Here is a 22,719-nt window from a genome sequence, read left to right as displayed (position 1 = left end):
GCACCTGGGAGTGGGGCTTCCTCTGTGTGTTGTGGGACTGGCTGTGGAGCTTGTGCCCAAGGTCTGCTGAGGACACCAGCCCAGAGATACCAGAATGAACCTGAGCCACTGGGCTGACAGAGTTCCTGTGTGCCTGGTCCCGCTGGTCCCAGTTACTCCCAGTGTTGGGATAAATGTTTGGTTCTCCTCTCCTCTGATCCTGGGTGTGTTGTAAGAAGGCTTGGGAGTGGAACTACCTCTAGGTGTTGAGGGACTGGCTTCAGAGCTTGTGCCCAAGGTCTGCTCAGGACACCAGCCCAGACAGACTGCTGTTTACTTTTTTATGATTAACAGTTGAACAAATTAACAAACAAAATAATCTCAACTCCAGCCAAGTATTATACATTGAGCCTTTCCTACTTTGCCCCACCCCTTTTTATTTACTTGTTATACCGTCTGTTCATTCTCCTCTCTCCCCTCATAGATGTTTAACCTTTGAACAGCCCCTCCTCTCTAGTATTGCTGTGTTTCTCATGTGCAGTCGGCACACTATAGATTTCTTGGACATCCAAACCTACAGGAGAAACCTTCTTCTGTTTTCAGATTATTTTCTTTCTGTTCCCAGACTATTGAATTTTTTTCTAATTACAAATGTAAGATACATTGCATCGTTTAAACTGTTTTGTATCTAAGATATATTTCAAGTTATAACCATGTCTAGACTACTTTGTTATGATCTAAAGGAAACGTCAGAGATTGCAAACCATTGACATTTTATAGCCTAAGTTGAACACAGAATATTCATAGACCATCACCATTGATGTGCTATGGCCAAGCCTGTGGCCATTTACCATAAACATCCTTACAAAACTGTTATTGAACTTACAGCATTTGTCACAAAATTGTGCCATTCATTCATTTAGTCATGTCATTAAACGTGCATTTATTTAAGTACTCCTCTTCTTGGAAATAAGCTGAGCCAAGGGTTATAGATGACATAATAGGATAAATGATATAGGAAAGATTTTGGAACAAGGAACTCTTATCTTCCTCTGTGTTAAATGAACACTAACGTAAAAGAGGGTAGAGATGGTAATACTAAAATGTATAGGCCAGTTAAAGGATGCCTCCATCAGCTACGAAATGATACAATTGAATTTTCATTTAATCAATATTGCTGTTTGAAGAATCTTCTGTAGAGTCAGGGGCAGAAACATGGGTACCACTTAAGATGTTAGTGCATTAATTCACAAAGAGACCATACTTGGATAAGGGTGATTTCAGTAAGGATTAGGTGATTCTGTATATATTTCAAGGACCATATGGCATCTTCCACAATCTCTTTAATGTAAATGTTGTGACGTAATTTAGAAAATAAAATTTTTCATTTCCTTCAGAACATAGCTGAAAGTTAAATTGTTTTTTTTCCCTAAAACTAATTGTATCATTGTGACACCCAGTACATATTGTTTTAGGTGTTTAGTTTGGTTGAATTGACCTTACGAGTAAATTTTCTGTGGCAATTTAGTAAGAAATGCCAGTTCCAATTAATTTGGGGAGTCTGAACATAGAGGTTATATACAAAGCAGCATTTAATCAGGAAGCTTATAGCCAGCTTTCAGTTTTTACCGATGTCTACTTCACAGCAGCTTTTGAAATACAGGAATTAATGAAGGATTGATCTTCATAAGCTTGTCATATTAAAAATTTGGTGAAAATCTACCAAGTAGTATACATGGCTCAGCACATGAGAGAAATATTCAAAGAGGAAGTAGGACAATGCCTACTCTAAAATCATTGAAGCTTGGGCAGTCTGGGGCTTTTCTTTTATCTTATGTTAGACAGTGTGGTGACTTACAGTCTCTGTCTGTGGGTCTCTAGAGACTGCTTCCTCTCAAGTCATCTTCTGTTGTCTCCGCACACAGTGAGACTTTTTCTCAACTTGGTTTCTGTTTCCCTGGGTCTCCTCTTCCTTTGACTTTAGACGATGATGGAAAATGAGAATTGTTAACCTCTGTAAGGCAACTTACAAACCAAATAAGTAAAGATGTGGTAGCAAGAAAATGCACATGAGAATAACATGCATTTTCTGTAATGGTCGCGTGTACATGCGTGTGTGTGTGTGTGTGTGTGTGTGTGTGTGTGTGTGTGTGCATACATTTTATTTGCATTTCTACTCAATCACCAAATACAAAGCATGTATATATATATACTGTATATATAGTACACATATGTGTGTGTATATATACAGTATATATATACAGTATGAATACACACATATAAATATATATACAGACAAGAAATGACTTGTTAGAATGTGTTGCCTTTGTTCTTAATGAAATTAAGCATACCTTCATTGCCTATGGCATTCATACATATATATCTTTATATTTGTACTTGTAGGTAAGAGCTGGTCATTATGCCCCATAATAGAAGGATTATTGCAAAATGTAGGTTACTTTCGGCCTAGTACAAGCTAACTGCAGGCTAATTTAATTCATAGTTGCAATCCATAGTATGATGGAAAATACTTTGTTTCAACATAAAATGCTGATCCTCAAAGTCTGGACATGCCCCAGTGGCATCAGCATCCACTGTGGACCAATTGCCAGTGGAAATTTCCAGCTCTGTCTCATACTCATGCATTTGAAGCTGTTGAGGATGAGGGGATGATGAGGGTGGTGATGGTTCTGATATGCATTAGAGAGCAGGAAATGTATACTTTCCAGCCTTTAGAGAATTTTCCATGATAGATAGACCCATTGAATCTTCCTTTTGACCTTCTTTATCAGGCTGGTCCTATCTTATAGTAGCTCTCAGTTTAAGCTCCAGTAGCCATCTTGGTGGACTCAAGCGAAGTTCTTCTGTGTCTTTCCCACTGTACCTATCACCCCTGTGCCAGGAGTGTGACCTAGAGCAGTGCTTTGCTAATGCTTTGCTTCCCAGTTGTGCTGAGAGGGTTGGGATAGTCTCGCCTTGTAACTGAGGCAGCCATATGGGGACAATTCTCCTGTTCACTCTTGTCCCAGGATAATCAATATCAGTACCTTATACTCTTTGAAATGCTTTGGTTTTGATGGTAAATTAGATTATGGTGAACATAAATCATAAGAAATACTGGCAACCATTGGAAACTTTGTCAAAGAAGGCTTCAACGATAAAAACATATTTAGGACATAAAAATGAAAGAAATTTTAGGACAGTAAGTAAGCAAGAGAGAAGGAGCGATTGGTGCAAGATATAGCCTTAGCATTCAAGAAAGCTTAGCATGTTCTGGGGATGTTCTGGGGAGGACAAGGAGCTTAGAAGCAGTAGATAACTGTATGGCAGCTGAAGCAATTTGGAGTATGTGGTTCTTAGTATGGTAGTAGCAGTAATAATAAAAGCTTGTCTAACTAGCAATTGGTGGTGAAGAAGCCATAAGTGATACCAAGAAATTTTGCTATTATACCCCGAAACACATGTCATTTGAGATTGCATGCATAAGTATTTGGAGGAAGCCTGCTATAACTTTATTTCATTTTTGTGGTCATTTTTTGTGTTTAAAATGTTTGCTACCTGACTTTCCATCAATTCTGGGCAGTATTCCAAAGAAGTGATCATTGTGTCACATAACAGACTCATTTCACTTCAGGTATTCAAATTAAAGTGAAAATTCCAATTATTCACATTTAATAATTCATGCTTCTACATTAGCAGAATACTAATGGTGGGCTTCTGGTATCTGTGGCCTGTGGAGAAAAGAATGGGCAGAATTATAAGCACACATAGCCAGTAGGTTGTGATACTATTTCTGAATGTTAACGTGACTGTATTCTAGCATGAAATCTTCAAATGGGAATTTTTAAAACAACCATTTATATGGCTAAGATTATGCACTTTAGTTAGTTTTTGGACTTTGTAAATAGTTTACAAAGCACAAATTTGCATGACAAAATAATTTGAAGCTGAATATTATTATATAACAATGAAATGCATATTTGAGTTCATACAATACTATGTTGTTTTGATTTGTGGTTGGTGTACATTAACAGTGTGTGTGTTCCTGAAGCTTGAAGGGCTTGGTCTACAGCATGGGTCATGAACTGAGCCTTTGTGTTATTGAATTTCACTGTGTTTATCAAATCTGGCTGTGACCCTTTCTGTTTCTAGCTTTCTTTCCTTTCTGTTTTTCACCATATTTAATATATTCCCTTTCATTTCTCTCCAACTTAGAGTAGTGAATTGCAGGAAAGTATCTTTCATTGTTCAATTAATAGCTGTGTTTTCCTGTGTACCAATGTAAACTATAGTTCAGAGTTGATTGCCTGGAAGATGAAAACTTAGCAGTTATCTACCTTGTACATAGTTTAAATATTATATAAATAATTAATATACTCATGCATAATTGTATTGTGGGTAGGTAACAATTAATACTTTATCTTAATTTAAAAACCAACTTTAATACCCATAACTAAGTGAAAGGTATTTAGCCTGGCTCCTTTTTAATGACATGCATGAGCAGATATTGCTCATTATCTGCAAATTATATGAGTCTTCTTTTGTGCTTTTTGATGTTCTTAAATCTCCTCTGTTCTTTCCCTGTATGCAGTTAGCATATACAGGAAATTTTTGAGTAATAGGTTTGCTATGCATAATTTTTTTAACTCTCTCCTTAATGGCTGTAAAGCACAGCCTTGCCACATAAGCTTAAATTGATAATCCTCCTACCTCGACCTCCCAAGTGCTGGGAAATCCAGATGTCCAACCACCGCAGCCAGGAAACTAAGTTTACCATTACACAAATGTTGTTTTATTGGTTTTGAACTTTAAAAAAATACTTCAAGCAATGGTTGCTATTCATTATGAGTTGCTAGAACTTATCAAAATTTTAGGACAGGTATTTTAGGTTAAAGGCAGCAATCATTATTAAACACTCGACAGTGGGTTTTCAACAGCTACCTGTGCAGTTGCACTTTTAGATGTTTTTCTGATTTTATTACCAGTTCTTGACGTTCTAATCATGTCTATAAAATTAGTCAGTAGCATCAATTTCTTTGATCCTCCAGCAAACAGGAAACTGCAAAAAAAGCAAGTGAGCATTGTAGCATGAACTCAGAATTCTTCAGGTACATGGACAACTCAGACACAGCTGGGTTATCCTCTGACTTGACTTTAACTGTAGTCTGTCTTAAACCATGCTTAAGTTAGTATTTCTGTGGAGAAATCCTCATCTTTCAAAAAGTTCTTTATGGTCTTTATTTACATATAGGCAGACTTATGTGTTGACATGTTTCATGTGTTTTTTTACCAGTATAGCAAGTTTGTAAGCGTTCATTACGTAATTCTTGAGCTACAATTTTAAAGAAATGTGTGTCAGTTGCTGCAACAGTCCAATCTTGCTACACTGATCTGAAATAGCCTCAAAAATGTGAGCTTGTTAATATTTAGCTGCCTTTTGTAGCTCCGTGTGATTCAGAGTGATTTATTGCCAAGTCTACCTTTCTCATATCCTTTTAACAATTCAGAATATATATTGGCTTTTCGAGACAGGGTTTCTCTGTATAGCCCTGGCTGTTCTGGAACTCACTCTGTAGACGAGGCTGGCCTCAAATTCAGAGATCTGCCTGCCTCTGCTTCCCAAGTGCTGGGATTAAAGGCATGTGCCATCACTGCCTAGCTTTCAGAAAAAATATTATCTCATAAAAGATAAACTTGTTTGGTTGTGTATATCTGATGAGTATTATTTTAAAGTACTAGCAGTTTATGTGTGTGTGCATGCATGTGTTTGTGTGTGTGATTTTTATTTGTTATTTTTATTAATAAAGTTATTTATATGCTTTCCATCCTGCTCACAGCTTCTCCTTCCTCCTCTCCTCCTAGTCCCTCCTCACCTCTCCCCTTCCCCCATCCAGCCTTCCTCCCTTCCTCATTTTGCTTCCTGCTTGAATAGATTATAGAAAGTTCCTACTTAAGAAAAATAATTTTAGCATACAGAAATTTAGATTCTTTATGATACCCTGTAAGTATGGGAAAGACATGTAAAATATGCCCAAATAAAACTTACATTAAAACTTGACTTCAGATCACTGTTTCTGCCATGCATATTTACTATTACAAATAGTTCTTACTTTTGTTGAGTGACGCTCCTTTACTTTAATTTGCAGGTCAGTTTCTCCTAGAAGAGTCTCGCCTCACAGAAGCAGCCGAGATGGCGAAGAAAGCAGCTGAGCTGGACAGCACGGAGTTTGATGTAGTCTTCAACGCTGCCCACATGCTCAGGTTAGGTTTTGTTTCTGTAGCTTCCAGGAATGATACTCTGGCGTGAAGAATGCAATTCATTATATTAATTTCCCTACAGCAACATCATGGCCTGCATTTTAAAAATGAATTGTACTCCACAGCCAGCTAAAAATTAATAAGAACTACTTGATTCATTATAGTCTATGTGCCCATTGTGCAGGGAAGAAGAGCTCTCAGGATCCACAAAATTATTGAGATGTTCCTACCTACCTTTTTCCCCTTCCCTCCAGAACTTATTACAAAAGGAAAATTATAAATGTAAATTTAATAGCTGTCCAATTAAATGTTCCCCAAATACCAACTTATCAGTTAATCAAATATGTCCCTGTATTTGTGTTATTATTATAATAAGCATTACTGAGTGGAACATGGGGATAACTTTTAATGTGTTTGGTAGTGGGAGCCATTATCAAATACAAATATGCTTAAGATACATGAAATACCTAGAATGGCTCTCTAATCAGCACTATTGATGTCTTGAAGAGATACATTGTTAGACCATTAAAGCTTGCATTTCAGAAGAGGTATTTCAAAAGCTAATTACAACCACAGCAAAAACTTGAATTAAAAAAAAAAAGGCCAACCATTTTTATTGCGAATATTAAGATTAAAAAGGTGTCAGTGACTCCAGAAGGGCTGTTTTTGATGAAAGGAAACTTGGAGACTCAAACAATTTAAAGAGTCGTATCTGTTAATTAATATGTGTGGCTTTTGTCCATATGCTCACTGAATTCCTGTCCCCCACCTCCGTTAAATCACCACCAATGTGATTCATTCGAATGATGTCCACAAGTACGGTTTCCATGAACAATCTTTACCACAAATAAATATATACATATATAAAATGATGAGTACCTTTAACTTGCCATTAAGTTCTTATTGAGAACCTTATAGATTGACATGGAACAGTAAGAATAAACAGGATATAAAAAATATCCTGTAGCATTTATCCAGTTGCCCCAACGGTGATACCTTCCAAAACTATGGTACTTATTCACAGTCAGTATGTGGACATTGATAGAGTCATGCTATCCACTTGTACCTGTGTGTGTGTGTGTGTGTGTCTATAAATATGTCATGTGTAGGTTTGTGTGCCTATCACTGGAATGCGCATATCATTCTTGAGTCTCATCATCAACATTTTCATTTATGTAGTAATTTTATAACCACTTAATCTATTTATCATTGACCTCTAAGAAACAAATACTTAAAGCAAATATTTTAAGTAATTTTCAGTTATCAATTAAGATTGTTATTGTGTTATATAAAAACTATATCTTAGTGTCCTCTTCCTTGGGTTCTTAATAGTTTCTTAGTACATTGGTTCAAGAGTTATATAGAGATGATTGAATTCTGTGCATTAATGTTAGCAGCCCTAAAGTACTTCTTACTTAGTGTACCTAAGAAGTGTGGTATTGACGTCTGGTGGATGTGGCTCAGTTGATAGTGTACTTGTCTAGCATGCACAAAGACCTGGGTTCAATACTCAGGACCTCATAAAAGCAAGGTATACTGGTGAATGACTGTAATCCAAACATTCTGGAGGTGGAGACAGAGCTATCAGAAGTTGAAGGTCATCCCTGCCTTCATTTAGAGTTCAAGGCCAGCCTAGGCCAGATGAGACTCTGAAAAAGAAACAATGAAAAATGACATGTACAAATAGGAACTAAGAATCAATTTTGTTGTCAGTATGTTTATAATAGAGAGGATAGCCAATGAAAGCATCTCCAACTTAAGGATATTGATGACTTTTTAAAAACCACATCTTAATTTGAAGATCAAGTGCTGATGTGGCGTTCTTTCTGAATAAAATGCTAGGCTTTTAGTCACAATAAGCAACTGTGAGAGTAGGAAAGTATGCATCTATAGGCTAATTCATCTTACTCAACATAAATATTTCCACCAAGACATTTCTCTACAGAGAAAAATCACTGCCTAAAATTCAAGATCTATCCATAAAAGCCCCCCCCCCACACACAGAGAGATTAACACAATACATAACAAATACTTGTATCCCATTGAGGTGTAAAACAGAAAGCTACATAAAATATTCCTAAAAATCGCTACCAATTGAGAAAGTTATGAGGAGGCTGCTATAGTCTCACTTGTCGTCAGTCCAAGAAGGTGCTGATGGACTGTAACTTAATGAGGAGTACAGACTGCAGAAAACCGGCGAGAAGACTCTGGAGACAAACCTCAAAATTTTCACAGTGCTGATGTGTAAGGACAACTTTCCACTGGTTCTAGCATTACAATAACAAAGAAAAGACTCCAGGTTTTACACACAAGTGCATGCGCACACACACTCACACACACACACACACACACACGCATACACACACAGGGGAGTTTTGTTAGAGTGGCTTAAAGGCTATATAGTCCAGCTAGTCCAACAATGGCTGACTACCAAGAGAAAATCCAAGGATCCAGTATTTGATCAGTAGATGCAACTGGATGTCCAAGCTAGTCTTCAGTACACAGCAGAATCTCAAAGAAGTAGGCTCTAATGCCAGTGAAGGAGCAGCCTTTCTAGTCTCCACAGCAAGCAGGCAGAGAGAACCTGCTTCCTTCTCCCATGCCCCTTACATAGGCAGCCGGCAGAAAGTGTGGCCCACATTCAAGGTGGATCTTCCCACCTCAAAAGGTCTCAATTAAAATGAGTTTTTCCAATTCCAATGATTTAATTAAGAAATAACCCCTTGCAGGTGTTCCCAGCCTCTTAGGTTTTAGTTCATTCCAGATGCAGTCTAGTTGACAACGTAGATAGCCATCACAAGCGCTTACTGTACAAACCGATTTCAAATCTCTTTTTTAGCATCCAAAGCTATTCAGGGATTTGTTTAAAGTACTCAGAAATGTTTTTGGTTTCCTCTTGAGTACAATTTTGTAATAAAATGTCATAAGTGATCAATATTGTGGTTAATGTAGTTTCATAGATGTAGTGTTCTAAGGGAGTTCCAAGTTCTAAGCTGATTTTGATATCAAACCTTTTATCAGGGGCTTCGTGTTTGGTGAGCACTACTCTTTAGTGCCAGGAATAACACTTGATGACCCTGTTTACCCCGAGGCTCAGCGAATTTTACCATGCAGAGCCTGTACCACCATTGCTCGGGGTTGGAGGAGAATCCTCTGAGGCACAGCTTCCTCCTGTTGTGCTGAGTTTAGAGTTTCTTAAGACTACATCTCAAGGGTGAAACCTGAGTGGAAAAAAGTTAGAAGATGAAAGAATATGGGGCTCCTGCTTTGCTTGGCAATGTGAAATTCACATAGTGGCTAATTACCAGGAATGTTTACAGGGATGGCAATCACAAATGCTAAGTCTCACTTAATGTGCATTGAGGATACATGGTGACACTTTTAGGACTTCAAATAAAACTTTTAAAGTACTAGATGGTTCCAGATGAGACCTTTTCTTTTTGTTTTTAGGGCAGATTGATTATCATCAAAGGAAAATATCAAAGGAACTTAAAATGTTTGAACTCAGTAGAATCATATGTACATAGGTTAGAGAGGAAACAATTGAATCAACTATTCTGTTAAAAGCATTCTGTAGGAAGGGATATATTCAGTGTTCCCCACTTCCAGGCTGGAAGTTGGAATGAGAATATGAATTTATTTGGTAACTGAGAAGAAGCCAAGAGGGAAGAAAAACACATTTTACCTGGTTCATAGACTTTGTTATGAGAATTTTATTGTTGTCTTTTTTCCCTTATTGAACTAACTTGAGAGGGATGAAAGCAACATTATTGCAGATGTCTTCGCCTCTTTGGCACTATGTTTTGCATACACACCTGACCCTCTCCTGTTTCTACCTACGAATCTTCAAAGGGGACATTGATATTCTTACTTTATAGCTGCCAATCCTGAGGGTCCCACCATTGCTTCTCAGAATTGGCAGGGATGGGATCTGAAGACAGTGTGTCTTGGCTACATATAAATGGCTTTTCGTTATCACAGGCTCCCTTCATTTTTATAGCTATGTGACTGCCCCAAAACTGAGTCTTCCAAAAGAAAGATGTCTGACAGAAGGTGACAGGCTGTCACATATGTAAATCCTCAATGATAAGGCCTCCATAGGGTCTTCAAATGAATTCCTTTATGGTAAATCTTAGAAAGCACTTTTATATGTTCACTGGAGTGTGAACCTTGTTGCTCCAACCTTGTATCATTGGGATGCACAACTTACAGAAACACCATCGTGGACTGTGTCTAATTTCAGTCACACAGCTCGGATAAATGCGCTCTTTTTTTTTTTTTCTTTATTTCAGGCATAATGGCTCAAGCGTGCCTGGTGTAGTGAGGAATGTCCTCCTGTGCCATACCACCTGGTTCCGATTGCCTTCCTGATTTCTAGAACAGAATGAGTATATGAACAAAAATCATTATATTGTAATTTCTTCACTCAGGCAGCACAGTATTAAATGATTATATGCTATACAAACATAGCATTTAAAAGTAATAACTTCTTTATTAGCTCTACTGGAGGTGACACAAAATCTAAATTCTTGGATGAAAAAGGAACAGAATCATGGTGTTTCTCTCTCTCTCTCTCTCTCTCTCTCTCTCTCTCTCTCTCTCTCTCCTCTCTCTCTCTCTCTCTGTCTCTTGCTCTCTCTCTGTCTCTCTCTCTCTTTCTCACATGTGTGTAGGGGTGGGGGGTGTGCATGTGTGTTCAAAGTAAATGTAAACTTAGCCATTAACATTTCTTTGTTTTGCGTTTGTGAGCTCTAGTAACACAGAGAGAAAACTTGAGGGGGAAATATATTATGTATGTATACTGGCTTGTTTAGAGAATAATGACCAAAAGATGCAGCAAAGCACCTTTGATTGCACTTATGATGTATTAGATGTTAAAAACTGATGTAGGGATCATTTAAAGTATGTGGAAGATTCCTGCATAGGTTCTGTGTATATCAAGAGATTAAAGACTCAGAGCTTTTGCTATCTGAAGGAGACAACTTTAATCAGTCCTCAAGACAGGGCTTCAGGGCTGTCTCAGGATGTTCCTCCTTTAAATGTTTTGAGGAGACAAAAAACAGAATAAGGTTTCATGGCTTTTTAAAATTATAGGTTCAGCATTTTTATTTTGGAGGTAGCTTCTTTCTCCTTTAGCTTCATGTAGTTTGAATTCTGCTATTTGAAGTCTCTAAGTAGCAGAAATTAACTTTGAACTCTGTACCCTCTTGCATGTGTCTCCCCTGTGCTGGAGTCAGGCTTGTTCCATTGTACCATTTTTTCAGTAGAATCCTATTTAATGCAGATTATTATGGGTTGTAAGACCTGTAAGGCATTTGACAGAGGAACCTGATATTGGTGGGTACCTTGCAACTCAATGCCTCTTTAGTATCAGTGAGTGAAGAAATCACCCAGAGACATGTTCTGCCCTAGTAGACTAGGCTGGCACCTGAATTTTTATACTTGTAGCATGTTCCAGATGCTGCTGCTTACAGAGATGGCTCATCTATCATGACTACAGGCAATTTGTCCACCCTCTTATTTCTCCATTCTCCCAGTAATTTCTCTCCTGCCTGAAATCCACCTTGAACACAAGTGATAATTTACTATGTGTGAATATAGTGATTCACATTACCAATCACTACTTCCCTTTTAATTTTTCAATATAAAATATCATTCAATCTTCCCATATCCAGGCTTTACATCTGTCTTTAGAAGCCCTTGAATTCTTTGTGACCCTGAAATAAAATTGGATTCATATGTTTATGGGACATGATAACATGTAACCCATAGGAACCAGTTCTGAAATTAGATCATTAGGGTTAGCAGGAAGGCTCAGCAGGGAAAGGCTATGGATGCTCAAGGTGTTGACCTGAGAATAACACATAACAGGAGAGAATCATCCCCTCTCTCTTTCTCTTTCTCTCTCTCTCTCTCTTTCTCTCTCTCTCTCTCTCTCTCTCTCTTTCTCTCTCTCTCTCTCACCCACCCCCCCAACACACAAATGCACACACAGACAGACACACACAGAGACAAATGCAAAATAATTTATATTACATCATTTTAGAAAGTACACATAGTCTCTTTTTTGAGACATTTCCTCTTCATTGTTGCCTTCTTTAAAATGAAGACAAAGACTTATGGGTCTTAGAACTGTTTTTGATGTCTGCATAGAATTTTTCTCTAAGGAGTTTATAAACAATTTATTTCAGATGTTTCATTACATGGATCATTCTTCCCCATTGTCTTACATATGTGAGACTCTGGTGATGCTATTTTAGGATTTCCCATACATCACATAAAAGAAATGACCATAGCATGTAAGAAAGGTGTGGATTTTTAGCTATTTTAAGCAGATGTATAGCAGCAGTCCTGGGGAATCAAGTCTTGCACTCCATTCCTTACAATCTGACTTGGGAGGTTTTGACAGTATTTAATAGAATCCCAAAAGCACAGAACAGAATACTGCTTAGTTCTTTGCTTTACAAATGATGATTAATGATTTAGTCATTTTTACAATTAAGACTTGATAAGTATACCAAGGACTGCTCTTTCTGATGGGGATTATACAATATAACCTACACAGTTAGATGAACTTTGAACACTTCCTCATGAGTTTTCTCTCTTGTCCAGAGAATAAATCAAGAATATATATGACCACTCTGTGTTTAGAAATGACATATTCTTTCCCCTGGTTTTCCATGTTCTGTCAACAATACCTTCTGATTAGTAATGGAAAGATTTTTTTAATAATAGAAACAAAATTCTGCTGTGGAAATTAATTTATACATGTATGACATACATAATAAATCCTTTTTTTCATTTCCTTTAGAATGTTATCAGTTGTAATTCTAGCTTAATAAATTAACTCTTCTGAGTATTTCCTTTTAGCATTAACCACTGTCTTAGTTACTTTTTATTGCTGTGATAAAATCCCTGACCGAAAGCCACTCAAAGGAGGCAAGGTTTATTTTGGCTTGCAGTCTGAGGACTTGCCATCCATCAGGATGGGAAGGCATAGGCTGGTGGGAGGGAGTTCGTAGTGATAGACATACCACTCTGCATTGGAGAAGCAAAACACCAACAGGAATTCCTACAGTAATAAGGAAGTTCAAGGTCGTTCCCAGGACTTCCAACCTCCAGTGAAGATCCTCCTTCTCAAGGGCCCTCCACCTTCCGTACCACTGGGAGAACCAAGTAATTACACACATGAACCTACAGAAAAACATTTCACATTGACACACAGTTCCCATCGAAGAATCTAATGACTTAAAAATATGTAATCGTTTTTAAAATTCAGTTGCTTGATACCTTTGAATCATTTTGTCTACTGCAGACCCTGGTTTCTCTTTTGATTGGTATGTGCCTTCTGAATTGGAGGTTCTAAAGAACCATTAGTAGTGGTCCTACTTATAATACTTGATGTCTATTGTTTGATCTTACTTCAAGGCAACTTACTTTCTTCCTGAATCAAGTTACTCTTAATTTCCTACCTCCATGCCTTTTATATTCCTCTAGAGAAAACCCTTCTAGGGCATGACCTAAAGAATGCTGGTTCACATTTCCAGATGAATCTGAACCAAAGTGAATCTGGAGGGCACCCTCATTAAATACCCCAGCGAGGGAAGTTTTACTGTTGCATGCCAAGCGTGAGTACTTTTCCTGACATGTTGAGGTTGAACTTTGACATTTGTGAGACTATAAACAGCAGTGACACACGGGAACATACCATGAATCTAGCAGAACCTTGGCTCAAAGTTTGGTTTTGTATTTTGGGTTTTTCTTTCTGCTTTACTTTCTTTATAACTTCCGTTAAAAATAATAGTGTTGCTGAAGAGTTTTCCTTCAAACCTTAGCAAGATATGCCCGGTTCTCCAGAGAGATGATATCTTTAGTCATTCCTGTACTTTATATGTCTACCTGCGGTATGACTTATGCTTATTTCTCTTGACCAAAGTGCAAACTCAATTTACTAAGGAAAGCCGACTTCCCTTCTCCTTTAAAAATTTGACTGTGCTTCTCTTATTGAGAGATTTATCTCATGTGTTCTACTTCTTTCTAATTTCTGTCTTGTTGATGCCAAAGTTTCCTAAATTATAGCTTTAAGAGAACATTCTCCTATCACCCTTTTTTGCAATGAGTCTGCATGAGCGTACACGTATGCATGAATGTTGCATGTGTGTGGGCACATGTGTGTATGCAGGTGTACATGTGTGTGTGTGTGTATACACAAAAATGTATAGTGTGTATATACATACATACATAGATGAAGGAAAGAGGTTATCACTGGGTTGCCTTCCTCAATTGATTTCTTCATATTGAGGCAAAGTATCTCACTTGAACCCAGAGCTCACTAATTTGACTGTTGTAGCCAGCCAGCATATTCTAGGGTATCCCCTCATCTCCTTTTTTTTTTTTTTTCTGGATGAGAAGATTACCATGTTTACCTGGCATTCATATGGGTTCTAGGAATCCAGATTCATGTCCATGTGTTTCTGCAGTAACCCTTTACCTACTGAGCCTTTCCCTAAGAACACTGTCCCTTATTAAACCCGACTCTGGACCCATTTAGGGTTCTTTCATATCATAGTTAATACCACGCATGTCATCTGAAATTACACTTGGCAATCTTCCCATACCTTTTATTCTTCAATCCTCATACATATTTACTAGACAGTAGTTCATTTGTGAGATCTTTGTATATCTTGTTATCTGCCATCTGGGAAGGTCTTGTGAAGCAGGACAGTCAAAAAAAGAACATTACATGTTGATGACTCGCTGACATTTAGTGTCATCTACTGCCAGGTTGACTGAACCTAGCCTTCCGAGATAGGCAGTACAAGTTTATCCATTACATTCATGGTGAATTCTCTTCTTATGAGACACCTGTGTCATTCCTGGGCTTTACCATAAGCAAAAAAAAAAAAAAAAAAAAAACTGTCTTTGACTAAAGAATCCACTCCTGGGGCTGGATAGAGTTTCTGCCTAACATGGAGGTAGGCACTGGTCAATACCAAGTACCATGCTCCCACCAAAATAATAATACATCTATGGACTGGAAGGTTTGAGTTAGCACAATAGAGTCTAAACTTAGTGGCTAAGAACTTTATAAATGATTATACTTTTGCCATTGTTTGCAGGAATAGTCTGGTCTGGACATAGTCTTGATTCTTGCACCATTGTGAGTGAATCCTGCCCATCCCTTCATTTTTCTCCTTATTTTCATTTTTTCTGTATTTTTGTATTTTCATCTTTATCCCCCTCAATTAAAATGTCAAGTGGGAGCATCCAGTTACCTGAGATAAGATCACATGCCCACACTGGTTACCAGACAGCAAGAAAAAAAATATTGTGAGATGAGCATGGTGTGTGTGTTTGTGTGTGTGTGTGTTTGTGTGTGTGTGTGTGTAAAGAAAGAGAAATAGGAAGAAACAGAATGACTTCCTACACAAAAATATATTTGCATATCTATGCATATGTAAGTGCACATGTGCACAAAGGCAGAAGCCCAAAGAAGACATCTTCCTCTAGCATTTTCTACCTTAGTGTTGTGACAGGGTCTCTGGGTCAAACCCAGAGTTCACCTCTTACCTAGACTGGCTGGTCAGCAAGCACAGAGGAACCTCCTATGCCTGTTCACAGTGTTTGGAATACAGACATGCACTGGTATACCATGTGGGATCATGGGTGCTAGGTACATGGATTTGGAGCCATCTATAAAACCCAGTTACTCTGTTTCTAAAATTTTAATTAGTATTTAGTTACCATTAAAACAATTTTGGGTGGGCACTGAAGAGATGGCTCAATGTTTAAGAGCATTGACTGCTCTTCCAGAGGACCCAGGTTTAATTCCCAGTGCCCACATGACAGCTCACCACTGTCAGTAGCTCTAGTTCCAGGGGATCTGACACCCTCACATATTTTTATCATCATATTTTGTTCAAATGTATTCTCTACACCAGTCCTCATCTCTCTCCCTGTATCATTCTTTCTTTTCTGTCTCATAAGTGTGTGTGGGGGGGAGAGTAAATGAATACATAATTTCTTAAATCTTCAAATGTTCATTATGTGTGTCTTGAAGTGCACAACTAGGAACTGAACAGATGGTTATTTTGGGTGTTTATTGCTTTTATAAAGGTCTAAAATTAAAGTTCCAGTACTAATGTCTCATAGCTCACTACTGCCTTAACTCCAGTTCAAAGACATCCAACACTCTCTTTTGGCCTCTGTGAAAACCTCTCTGCACATGGTGCCCATAAACTCATGGACATACACATACATGGATATAATCAATTTTTAAAATCATAACTAAATATTTGGGTAACTGATTTTTAAATATATTTTATGGGTTATCATTTTGAAACTGGAGACTCTATAAATATTATTTGTGTTTCTTTGAAAAGAAAAATACCTTTTTGGATGGGAAACTGGTAAGTGTAAGTTACCAATACCAACCCTAATGGTAGAATATCATTTGCAGTGCATTCAATGTAATACCAAGTACAATTTACATTGGGAACTTACTGTTTAGACAATATAATTGTAAATTTTTGTTGTTGTTTTTGTTTTTAAAGTTTTTCTTAATTATTTATTTATTATTATACACTGTAGCTGTCTTCAGTTGAACCAGGAAAGGCCATCAGATCTCATTACGGGTGGTTGTGAGCCACCATGTGGTTGCTGGGATTTGAACTCAGGATCTTCGGAAGAGCAGTCAGTGCTCTTACCCACTGAGCCATCTCACCAGCCCCCTAATTGTAAATTTTTTAAGTCAATGTAATTCCTCTTCACTATGCTTCTATTTTTGTTTGTTTGGTTTTTCAAGACAGGGTTTCTCATTTTAACCCTAGCTATCCTGGAACCTCTCTCCATAGACCAAGCTGGCCTCAAATTCAGAGATCCTCCTGCCTTTGCCTCATGAGTGCTGGGATTAAAGGTGTGCACCGCCACCACTACCTGGCTACAATACTTTAATTTTAAAATACGTGGCATAATTGTATTTTTTTTTTCCACAGACAAGCTAACCTCAATGAAGCTGCTGAGAAGTATTACGATCTGGCAGCAAGCCTGAGACCTAATGTAAGTCCTTCCCCAGTGAGCGCCATTAGTGAAGGTGGGATCCTCGAGCATGTGCTGGTATTCTTCATTGACGTGTCCTTGTTTCCTCTTTTCCTCCATGGTTTCTCTTTCTGAATACCCACTGTAGCTCTCCAGTCACATAAACTGCCCATTCTTCGTCTTCCCCAGAAATTTCTCTTTCCCCCTGGATAAATCACCACTAACTTTCATTATCTGAATGCAGGTTTGATCATTGCTAAATACTTGTTATTTGGGTGAATCTTTCCATTCTGTGAAAGCTTTTATTATTTCTTCAGTGATAAATACTCATTGTTTGTCTTTCGTCGCATTTAAGCCTTCAGCCTTGTACCCGTTTCACATTCTAAAACTCCTCATTTTTAATAACTCGACTTTCTGAGTTTATTGATAATGTTTTCATTACAAGTTTTCCCTGGGTAGTCTCAGTTGCAGAAAGTGTGATGGATATAAATTAGATCATTACTGTTGGAATAGAATTACTATTTATAAGAAGCCAAGAGCTGCTTTTATAGCTGCCTGACAAGCAGGGTTTTTTCACAGCACCAAATTTCTCTCCTGAACATTTATTCTCATATGCACTCTGCACCACTGCATAGCAGTGAAACCTTCTCCCGGGCTCTCCAAATGTAGACCATGCATTTGAGAAATGAAATTTTCAAACAATAATGAAAATGCATGTGTGGGCGTAGTATAAAGAATGAGCCAGTCTCAGTTCTTTATAGTGCCACATCTACTGGGCAAATGCATATACAAGGGCTATGTGGAGAAGGAGGCAGATTCCAGACCATGCAGTGGATTAGGGAAACAGTATAATCAAGTAATTGATACAGCATTGTGACTCCTGTGGAGGTTTAGTGTGGTGAGAGTGGAGACCTATGGGGAACTTGTGTGTGTTGGTTTCTTTCTTTGTTTTCCCCTTAAGATTGAACCATGAATATAAATCTCAAGTTTGATTTGTAGTTTTATGTTGTGATATAAACACCATAAAATATGTTGAGGCCTCATAACAAAAGTTGGATTGCCGTAACAAAACCATACACATTTGTTTATGATTTTAGGACAAAGGAATCTTCATACCCAAAGAAGGAAAGGGAAGATTTTTGTTTGTTTGTTTGTTTATTTTTTCTTATTTATATGGCCATTGGTATACAATTCAGTAATAAAAGATGGGGAGATTCAGATGCTATAGATGAAAGAGACCAGGCAAGCGTAGGTGGTATACATGGAGGGGACCAGGCAGGTTCAAATGAAGTTATAGACCAAGGCAGTCATAGATTTTATAGACGGAGCAGACCAGGCAGGTTCAGATTTTATAGACCAAGGGACCAGGCAGGCACAGATGGTATAGCCGGAGGAGACCAGGTATGTGCACAAGTTGTAGACAGAGAGGACCAGACAGGTTTGGAAATTACAGACGGAGGGGACTGCAGCAAGGCCCAGTTGCTCAGATTCTTCTCTGTCCCATCATCAGAAATAAAGATGTAAACGACTACCTTAGTACCTCCTTTACAGGAGAGAACACAGAAAGGTCTTGGAACCACCGTGCCTGGATTGCCTACTCCGTTCCCTCTATCTCCCGTATTCAGTTTTCCAAGATGCCGTGTGTTCTGCAACAGCTGTTCTGAACCACTTCCCATAGTTAGCAGACTCCTGAGGAACTGACAATCTGTTTGCAACAGGAGAAAATAATCCTAACGGCAAGTGCAGTGACAGCTAAAGATTATTGTATGCTCATCCGTCACTCACTTTGCTAGTTACTTCGTGAGAATTTGTTTATTGCTGCTTTTGTGTCCTAGACAGTGCTGAAGGGTGGAGAAGCTCATGCCTCGCCTGGCAGCACAACTTTGTAGAGTCACTTTATCATTTAAAAGAAAAAAGAAAGCTTAACAAAGTTTAAAGCGGGTGGGGGTGGGGAGGCTAAGCAGCAAGAGGGCATACACATTATCTATTGGTAAGCCAGCAAAATAGTTTGTTTACTCATTTTATATGTTTGGTGAGGACCAGGTCCTATTGTAGGCACTGGGGACAGAGCGTTCCTGGCAGGAACTTAAAACGGGGCTGGAAAGAGGGAAGAAATGCAGCAGCTACCTAATACCTCAGAGAGTGCTGCATGTTTGCAGAAAAATGAAGCTGTGCAGAAGTTAGGAATGTAACACACACGCGTACACACACACACACACACACACACACACACAAACCTGTAAATTCTCACGTTTAACACCTTTGTGTAGTTTTTCAAGCAGTCTTTAAAGACTTTAAAGAAGTCTTATATCTGAAGTCACACTGAAGGCAGGAAATGGAGGGGTCTGCTTTCCTTTCATGGATGTTGATCAACATACATTCTAAACCTATGTAAACTACATGATAATTAAGATGAGCTTTTAATCATTGCAAATCAGGTCCTTTGAATGTTACATTTAATAATGTTGTGTGATTGGTTAGAAGATGATCTTTTTTTATTAGTTATTTCCTTTATTTACAACTTTAATGATATCTCCTTTCCCGGTTTCCCCTGTGGTAACTCCTTTTCCCTTCCCCCCCAACCTCCTGCTCACCAACCCACCCTCTCCTGCTTCCTGGCCCTGGCATTCCCCTACAGTGGAGCATAGAGCCTTCACAGGACCAAGGGCCTCTCCTCCTATTGATGACTGATTAGGCCATCCTCTGCTATGCATATGCTGCTGGAGCCATGAGTCTCAACATGTGTACTCTTTGGTTGGTGGTTTAGTCCCTAGGAACTCTGATGGTACTAGTTAGTTCATAGTGTTGTTCGTCCTAAGGGGCTGAAAACCCTTCAGCTCCTTGGGTCCTTTCTCTAGCTCCGTCATTGAGGACCCTGTGCTCAGTCCAATGGATGGCTGTGAGCCTCCACTTCTGTATTAGTCGGGTACTGTCAGAGCCTCTCAGAGACAGCTATATCAGGCTCCTGTCTGTCAACCAGCACTTGCTGGCATCCACAATAGTGTCTGGGTTTGGTGATTGAATATGGGAAGGATTCCCAGGTGGAGCAGTCTCTGGATTGTTCTTCCTTCAGTCTCTGCTCCATAGTTTGTCTCTACAACTCCTTCCATGGGTATTTTGTTCCCCCTTCTAAGAAGGATCAAAATATGCACAGTCTTCCAAAGTCTTTCTTCTTGAGTTTCTTGTGGTTTGTGGATTGTATCTTGGGTATTCTGAGCTTCTGGGCTAATGTCCACTTATCAGAGAGTACATACCATGTGTGTTCTTTTGTGATTGGGTTACCTAACTCAAGATGATATTCTCCAGATCCATCCATTGACCTAAGAATTTCATAAATTCATTGTTTTTAATAGCTGAGTAGTACTCCATTGTGTAAATGTACCACATTTTCTGAATCTATTCCTCTGTTGAGGGACATCTGGGTTCCTTCCAGTTTCTGGATGTTAAAAAATGGGGTACAGAGCTAAACAAAGAATTCTCAAATGAGGAATACTGAATGGCTGAGAAGCACCTAAAGAAATGGTCAACATCCTTAGTCATCAGGGAAATGCAAATTAAAACAACCCCGAGATTCCACCGTACACCAGTCAGAATGGCTAAGATCAAAAACTCAGGTGACAGATGTTGGTGAGGTTGTGGAGAAGGAGGAATACTCCTTCATTGCTGGTGGGATTGCAAGCTGGTATAACCACTCCTGAAATCAGTTTGGTGGTTCCTCAGGAAACTGGACATAGTACTACATGAGGAACCAGTTATATCACTCCTGGGCATATACCCAGAAGATGCTCCAACATGTAATAAGGACACATGATCCACCATGTTCATAGCAGCTTTATTTATAAAAGATGATCTTTATCACAGTCCAACAGCATAGGGAAAAAAAAGTGTCGGAGCTGTCCAGCCTCTGAAAAACAAAAATATGTCTAGGTGCCACAGAGTATAAGTCTGACTTATGGAGTTGCTTTTTAAAAAAATGACTAGCCAGATCATAAAATCAATATTTAATCTCCAAAGCAACGCCTTTTTTCCAAGAGACCCCAAAATATTTCATCATCAAATTGCTTTTGAAAATGCATTTATTCAAATGATCCTTTTCATATCTGTTAAGATTGCTTTTTATCGGCTTTGTTATAAAGTTTCTGTTTGACAAAAAGTAAATGGTGTTTTAATTGATAGATCAACAGATGTGCATTTTTGCCAATTAATTTTTCTATTTGCTTGGCTTTTCAGTTGATACTCTAATGTATATAAAGTGCCATTGAGGCCCAAATGGTGGAATTACACACCCTGTCACTAGTGTTTTGTTTTTTTTTTTTCCCCGAGATAGAGAACTATTTGAGCAACAGCTATAACTTATTGGGGATCCTGAATTTGATCTAAATGGAAGCACCTGCCCAACATATATCTTGCTGTTCATTCCTTTTGTCCATAAAAGCATTGTTCTTGCTGCAGTTAATTTAACAAATGCCATAGTTGGTTTCTTGATTATATGAGAGAGGAGACCTAATAGATAGCAATTCTCCTGGCCTGTTTAAATAGATCCATTTCCTTTTTTTTTTTTAAATTATTATTTTGCTCATCTACATAATCAGCCAAACTTACTCTCACTTTTCATAAAGTTTCTCTTCTGTTTGAGTCAATAAATGCCATTTTCATTGTGGTCATTGGGGTGCTGCTTATGAGTAACTAAAAGTCTTAACAGGGCTTATGTGGGGCCATACTGTGTAATGTAAAGTGAGTGGCTTGTGTGCTACCCTTGTTACCACCATATTGAATAAGTTATTGATGGAAATGGAGAGATGGTTCAGTGGTTAAGGATGGGTTCCCTACAGCCATTTCAGTACAACCCCTCTAACTCCAGTGCCTGGGATGCCCTCACTGGCCTCCAAGGCCACTGTGCTTATGTGCATAACCTTCACTCCCACCAATACACACATGTACGACATAATTTAAAATAAAATCTCCTTTTAAAAAGATTTTTATTTCTGAGACATACTTATTTCTTAGTAAAATACTGATTTCATTAATTTTAATATGCCCTTTAATTTTTATTCTCCCAAAGCACATTGTTCTACAGAATTGATGTTGAAAATGGATTGACCTTTGGTAGTGTAGCTTCAGTGATAAAAGGTTGAAATAATGAAACCAGTCTAGATGATTAGGAACATTACAGAGTTTTAGACTTAGCTTTGTCTGCTGCTGCAGTACCCAGTATGTGTCCTTATTGGAGTGTAAAACTCGAGGATTTTGATCGTTCCCAGCAGACATCATTGGTATATTTGCTATAGTATGTCATATTCCATCTTAAGTTCTTCCTTAGCAGATATTATGTAGAAATTGTTCTAAAAGTCAAGCTCTTATTCCACTAAAGCATTTGGTTTTTATTTTTTGGTTTTGGTTTGGTTTGTTTTGGTTTGTTTTGGTTTTAGTTTTTTTTTTTTTTTT

General features: G+C 38.2%; 1 protein-coding gene across 3 annotated transcripts in view; it reads left to right on the top strand.

Annotated features, from left to right (window-relative positions):
- The window catches only part of Tmtc2 (transmembrane O-mannosyltransferase targeting cadherins 2), a 405,577-nt gene that overhangs the window by 325,240 nt on the left and 57,618 nt on the right, over window positions 1-22,719 (top strand). For all 3 annotated transcript variants that reach the window (XM_031349236.1, XM_031349237.1, XM_031349238.1), the window contains 2 exons: window positions 6,126-6,240; window positions 17,232-17,295. In XM_031349236.1, the coding sequence (XP_031205096.1) occupies window positions 6,126-6,240; window positions 17,232-17,295 (179 nt within the window). The remainder of the gene's footprint in view (window positions 1-6,125; window positions 6,241-17,231; window positions 17,296-22,719) is intronic.

The sequence above is a fragment of the Mastomys coucha genome, unplaced genomic scaffold, assembly GCF_008632895.1.
Source record: "Mastomys coucha isolate ucsf_1 unplaced genomic scaffold, UCSF_Mcou_1 pScaffold4, whole genome shotgun sequence".
Classification (NCBI taxonomy): Eukaryota; Metazoa; Chordata; class Mammalia; order Rodentia; family Muridae; genus Mastomys; species Mastomys coucha.
Note: the sequence above shows the minus strand (reverse complement) of the source record. Positions and strands in the feature narration are given on the sequence as shown.